This window comes from Furipterus horrens, unplaced genomic scaffold (genome assembly GCF_987537825.1).
Source record: "Furipterus horrens unplaced genomic scaffold, mFurHor1.1.pri manual_scaffold_10, whole genome shotgun sequence".
Lineage (NCBI taxonomy): Eukaryota > Metazoa > Chordata > Mammalia > Chiroptera > Furipteridae > Furipterus > Furipterus horrens.
In genome coordinates this window covers 11,729,722-11,736,524 of record NW_028327180.1, presented here as the reverse complement: position 1 = coordinate 11,736,524, position 6,803 = coordinate 11,729,722, and the positions used below count along the sequence as shown (strand labels likewise).

General features: G+C 39.5%; 1 protein-coding gene across 4 annotated transcripts in view; it reads right to left on the bottom strand.

Moving 5' to 3' along the window:
• Nucleotides 1-1,886: 1,886 nt before the first annotated feature.
• Nucleotides 1,887-6,803, bottom strand: part of SCOC (short coiled-coil protein) — a 30,187-nt gene continuing 25,270 nt past the window's right edge. For 2 of the 4 annotated variants that reach the window (XM_090288925.1, XM_090288923.1), the window contains exons 2-4: nt 5,505-5,576; nt 5,069-5,152; nt 1,887-3,640 (exon numbers count right to left, since the gene is read on the bottom strand). In XM_090288925.1, the coding sequence (XP_090145051.1) occupies nt 3,498-3,640; nt 5,069-5,152; nt 5,505-5,576 (299 nt within the window). In that variant the 3' untranslated portion in view covers nt 1,887-3,497. The remainder of the gene's footprint in view (nt 3,641-5,068; nt 5,153-5,504; nt 5,577-6,803) is intronic. The other 2 variants (XM_090288924.1, XM_090288926.1) reach the window with 2 other exon arrangements.

The window sequence follows — 6,803 nt, the reverse complement described above, 5'->3', positions numbered from 1 at the left end:
CATTCACAGAATCACTGGTTAATGGTGCAGCATATTTTACCTTTGAATACAGAGAAAATCGGTTCATCAAAACAACAGATTCTTTTTCAAGCTTTTATAGTTTTATGCCAGAATGATTTACCCTACTCATTGCTTATGTGTACATTGCTCTTGAAAATATCATTTAAATGCTTTCTTCTTTATTTCCTTTTTAATAGGTAAGTTATTATTGGGAGGCTTTAAATTATTTTCCTGATCATTAAGGAATTCTGGTGGCTAATAGATACCATGCTTTGTATTTTTGTCTTTTTTTCTTTTTTCCCTGACAAATTCAAATCTCCTTTGTCTATTCTCCCTTCTAGCTTCAAAGCTGCCTCTAAGGTAGATACCAGCAACTATTACTAGTGCTTCTCTTTATAAACTAGTCATTCCCAGAAGTCACAGAACAATGTTATAATGGAGCTGTGCTGTTCCATTTAAACCATTTTAAGTTCTTACGTTTGGGTAACAGGTTAGATCCTTTGGAAGGCAATCTAAATCTTTGAGATCACAAAACCACTTTAATACTCCCTGGAGAACTTTACACTACCTGGGTACTACTTTGGATTCCGTCATGGACACACACACCCCACCTTTGGGCAGGCACCAACTAATTTCCCATACAGCCCCCTCCCCAAAAGTACATTTAGAATGTATAAGGAAAATGACTGTCTAGATTCTCCTTTTACTAAAGGAAGCCAAACATAGTTTACTTATTTCAGAGTGATCTGAACATGAAAACAAGTTCTTTATTCCATTGCTGTATTCTGAATTTTCATAAATTGGTGGCGGTGATCTTAATACACAGGTAACCATACATAGTATTTATTTAATACTAACTGAGCACATCTTGCAAGGAACCCCTGTCTTGCTTGATATTTGAAATGTCCAAATGAACTAAACATGTTAAGTGGTTCTAGATGAGAATGTTACTGAAAGTAAACAACTCAGGAGATAAATCCTTTATTATGGAAACCTTGTCTGCCAGGTATCCTGTACATGCACTTTTTTCATTAAAGCCTTTTTTACTTTCTTGGTTGCAGACTCATTTTAACTTTAACATTTGGTTAAACTCCAAGAGCTTGCAGTGCTAAAATCTGAGCAACCAGCTTTGCCACCTTACCGCTACTCCCTGTGGACGCCTGAGTATGTGTACTTGAGCCGTGCAGTAGACAGGCATCGTCCTCTTAGTAAGACGACGGCTTTCTTCTTTTACCACCCTAACCTGACTTTAAAATGACTTACATTTTGTCCTTTTCTCTAACAAAGGAGGAAAATAAATGTATTTTGTTTATTTAGTTGGCCTCTTAAGAGACTTTTCAACTTGATCAGGCTAAAGTAGCTTTTTCTTGATTTTTGTTTTGAAAGATAGCCTTGCTTCCACTGATTATTTCTCTAGGAAGACATGTTACTAGACTTAGCAGCCTTTTTGAAAACTTTGCATCTGTGCCCCCTGCACTTTTTCTGCAAATTAGAATGGTGATAATCAGTGTGACTTGGAAATTGTGGTTAAAAATGCCAGAGCCATCTTCAATTCAAGTTTCTGCTGGCTTGCAGGCCGCACCTCAGAACCATTAGTTTTGAGAGAAGCATATTATTTATCTCTGTCACATCTCATTATGGGAGATTAGCCTAATCTAAAAATTATAATACCTTTCCCCTGGAAACCTTGGATCTTTCTGATTTCCTTGCTTTTATTTTTTTAATTAATGTATAACGTCCTGTAACATGCTTTAATAAAATTATTAGTCCCCTAACATCCAGTCACTGACATTTAAGGAAGACAGGCAACTCCCCTGTGGCTTTGAACAACCCTGGATACACCACTACACCACCCAGTTACTCGGGCGATGATAGCAAGTCACACACAATCTCTGAAACAGCTTTTTATTAAACAGCAAAGCAAAGTTGCAACACAATTTTTAACATTTGTAAATTAGGTCACAAAAGGGATGCAAAATGTTTTGCAGTATGATTATATATTCATACAGCTGAAGTCATTCATCAAGTGGTACATCAATACAAACATAAGATTATTCCATGATTAAAAGTAGCCCAAACCTAATAACTATAAGCTATGTTAATGAATCTCTTTTCCTATTGAATATTTAACATTTTAACATTACTTCTGATATTAATCTCCTTAGCAAATGGAAATCTACAAATTAATTTTTAAAAATTGTTAAAGAATGACTAACTCTGCAAACCAAGTCGTTGAGCTTACAGAAAACTCTGGGAGAAGTAGTGAGATAAAATACTGAGAGCATTGTCAGTTAGTATCCATGTAAAACTCTCCCACTTTATTCATGGTTCTGATACTAATATACTCAAAGGATTTCACAAAAATTCATCCGCCGGATATTATATAGTTTGAGACCAAATGCTCTACATGTGGTTTACATAAGGTTAGTCACCCTTAATCCACTCTCGTATATGTTCCCCCAAATATCCAATCTGTGCCAGAGAAAACACAAATCTGGAGTAAAAACATCTGGAGTTGGTCACTACTATTTACCAAGCGCTTTTTCCATCCTGTTTATATTTTTCCACGTAATATTCCATTTCAAACATATGCACAACCAGAGCTCATCTTTTCAGATACCAAGGTAACTTTGTGTAAAAGGAAGTTTTCAACAATTTTCCCAATTTGACAATTCAGCTTCAAGGAAAAAAATAACTTCATTTTTATAGCCTCTGTTTTCAATTGATAAAAGAGAAACCAACGATGGTGTCTGACTCCCAGTACTAAGTACAGGCATGCACTGCTAAATGACGGGTCACCTCCGGAGAACAGCACCGTTAGGAAATTGTCGTGCAAACATCACAGAGTGCATGTACACAAAGCCACACGGGACCGCCCACTGCACATACCCGGGCCGCACGCGGTACCACCCGTCATGTCCCCAGTCTGTCATCAACTGACGCGCTGCGCTGTGGGCGCCTGGCTGTGTAACAAGCGACGAGCCCTAACTTTTGGTTCAGTTTCACAAACGATTACTAAAATGACTCTTACAAACGTGAAACCAGTTTTCTCCTCCAGGGGAAGGGAAATGGGAAGAAGCAAACGGAGAACAGGCACACGACGGCTAACGGTACAGAAAGCTGTGCGTTCAGTACATGATTTTGGTCACTTTTTCACAACATGGTGGTTATTTTCTTGTATCTCCTACTCTGCTTATAATAAAAGATGGTGCTAAACCTACAAAGCAAAGCAAATTTGATAAAACATTATCAAGTTTCATAAATATATGCATTTCTAATTATAAAGTCTCTACATTTTCACGCTTTCATAGACTAAGGTAATACATAAACTCATGGAAGTCCTCTGTTATGCTCTTAATTTTGCCTAGATGTGACATTATCTTCATAAATATTCAATGAAGCCACAAACAAAAGTACTATAACTTCTGGAATCTATCCAAGTTTTAAAGAAAAAAAGATCAGCAGCAATTCCGTGAGACAGAAGGGATAGCAACCCCTTACTTTCTTTTGCTTTTTGTGTCAGTTGTTTGAAAAACACTAGAAGCTGACATGAGGTTTTCTATATATTGTCCAAGAACTTGGTTTTCTGATTTTAGCTTCAGATTTTCTTCCTTAACTGCATCTACTCTTGCAGAGAGATCTATATTAAAAAGAGAAAAGCCCATTATCAATAAAATGATGGCAGTGCTTCCATAGCATAAAATGCTTAATGTTCATTCTTGAGACATAATACAATCCTTAAATTTTCTGTTTTTAAGTTCAGATCACTTAGAAGTTAAGGTAAACAAAGTAGAGTGCAAATCAAGCTGGAATTCCTAAAATGAGATTTCACAGTAGCTGTTATTCTTTGTAAACAGCATTTATGTTGACTACTTAATTCTTAAAATGGTTATTTAAAAAATATACTTTGTTTTTTAAATGTGAATTTGAGTTAATGTCTTACCAAAATAAAACCATAACATTTTCACTAGAAATGTTTAAGAAAATGTGGTAGGTGAACACAACTGAATTCATATACCAGAAATAGAAAGTCAGTTTCCAAGCAAATGAACATTTTGTATTTTTACATTAGCAAGAAATTTAAAAGATGCAGTTCTTGATGATCAAATAAAACATCACCTCCATTCACTCATTTAACAACTAAGTAGCAGGTGCCCTCTGGAGCCAGTCACTGTTCTAGAGGCAACACTACCTAAAAAGAAAGGTCCCTGTACCCACAGTTTCCACTCTAATGTGCAGGTGGGCACCCATGCATTTAGGGGGGTCTACGTGGGGGGCAGGAGAAAAAGCAAGAAGGGTAAGGGTCAAAGGAAGCAAAAGGGAAGTTGGCCTTTTATACAGCATAGTCAGGGACAGCTATTTTGATCAAGGTTATGTGACCAGAAACCTAAGGTAAAGGAATGAGCCTAAAGATATGCAAATAACTACAGGGACAAGATTCAAGCAGAAGGGACAGCAGCTAAGACCCTGAGTAGAGGCACACTGAAAGACACTGTGTGGGGGCGGGGGGCAGGGGGTGCAGGGGGCTGGGCGGAGTGTCTAAGGCAGAATGTGTGAGGCCTGGTGTGTGTCGTGGCCAGAGTGGCTTTTATGAACTGTGACATGGGAAGTGACAGGAGTGGCATGATCTGCTCAATCTGGTATCAAAATGAAACAAAAACCCCACAACCTCTTAATTTCATTTAAAACCAAAAGACGTTTCAGTGTTAGTATGAATTTTATGAACTGCATCTAAAAAATGAAAAAACTCAGATCAATTCTCTTTTAATCTCTGAGGCTAATATACTGCTTTTATTACAAGTGGACTTAGAAGCACAATGTAGGGACTCTCATGACTAAACAGTATTAGGTTAGACCATTAAGATGGAAGCTTCAGAACACGATTTGACTTTATTTCTTAAAATCACCAGCCGAAGCTACAGGCAGGAGGGAAAAATATATATATATTGAAATGGATGTGAAATGTATACCTTTTAAAGTAATGCACACTAACGAAATTTGTCATCACAAAGGCTTACAATGTGAATTAATTGATGTTATTCAAGAAAACCACAAAATGCAAGCTAACCTTCAAGTGTGTGTTGGAGTTCCAACACTTGATTAATAAGTCGTGTTTTTTCCTCCAGTTCCACCTGATTTTCAGCATCAACTGCTGTAATAAAAAGGTTCAAAGTTACTATTAACATTAGGTACCATTTGTGTAGTTAGCACTTAAAGATCTGCACAGTGGTTTCTATCATCTAACAGGACTCGTACAAGAGCCCCAGGAAGTAACACGTTCTCTCCCCACGTTGCAGATAAGAGCACCAAGGTTAAGCGTTTGGCCAGCATCTCACAGGAAGAACTGAAGCTCACTTAAATCCTTTCCAGAACTAGAAGGGATATAAATAAGTAAATTAACCAAATCCTAAACTCTAAATGTTCTTCTCTGTTCTTTTCCATCGCTCAATAAAGCAAAAGCGTCCACGGAACCAGGAACATACAAAAGGAAAACAAGGACATACCATCCATGTCGGCGTTCATCATCTTGGGCAACAGATTTTGGGGCCTTGGATACAAAGTCCTTGATGACTGCTCTGCAATAAGAAAAAGTTTAGGGCACAGAGAGAAATAAAACAGGCTTTTCAAAAGAAAATTATGAACCCAGTAGTACCCTTTCACATGCTTTATTATTTCTTAGAATAAACACCCCATGGGTAAGCAAAGGATACCTACAAATAGTTTATAAAGAGAAGCAAGAGAAACTGATGAGTTTCTTGGTTAACAAAGAGTACATAATAAAATACCACTGTACATTTATAAAATTATTTTTTAAAGATAATGATCAATGCTAGCAGTTACAGAAAAACTAAGTCATTGTGCATTAATGCACTAAATACTTCACATATATTATTCATCGAATCAACAGAAAGACACTGCAGTTCACAGATTTGGACACTGTATCTCAGAAAGTCCATGTATTTTGCCTTAGATTTCAGAGCCAACGCCTGTACCAATTATTTGAACTTAGGTCTAACTATGCAATGGAAGAAACTTTAATGTAGCCCTGGTCGACGTGCGCCAAACATTTCTCAACTCTTTATATCACATTCCTTTGGTACTTCTACTAACTAAGCTACTGAAAATAATTTTATTCCCTTCAACCTGCATCAACGATCAATAGAGTTGGTTGGTTCGGGTCCATTCAAATTCTGAGTTGTTCTGGTTACGTAAGTCCACAGTCGGAGGAACTGGTTGGCCAAACGAGGATCTGAACGGGGGCTGGGTCCCCAGAAGCGGCTACATTGCGCTTCCTGAGGCCACGCACAGAATGCACGGAGCAGCTTTGTATCCTCGGGTACAGATACGCTCTGGGGACCACAGCGTAGCGCGCCCTAACATTGTTACGTCATAGCATCGGAATGGACACCCTGTGCAGCAACAGCCCTGCCTTTCCGGAACGTATCCTCCTCCTCGGCTCCAACGGTAACTCCCCGAACTCGTTCAGCAGGACCCTCGAGAGAAGCCCACGGAGAAACCAATGCGGGAGCCGCTTTCAGCGCCTAAAAAGATGTCGCCCGCCCCCGCCCCAATGGCCTCGTCGTCTTCTCCCCTCCCCTCCTGGGCTTGGCAGAGCAGCCACGGCCAAGTCCAGAGGTGCCAGGTGCCCTCACCCCGAAACGCCCCTCCCGCAGCCCCACTGCAGAGGAGGGGTGCTGGACAGCGGCCTTCGACTCAGCAGCGGCGGGGAGAAAGCGGCGGAATATCCGCGTCAGGGACCGCGCCCCCCGCGCCCCCTCCCCTCCCCCACGAGCCACTGGGCA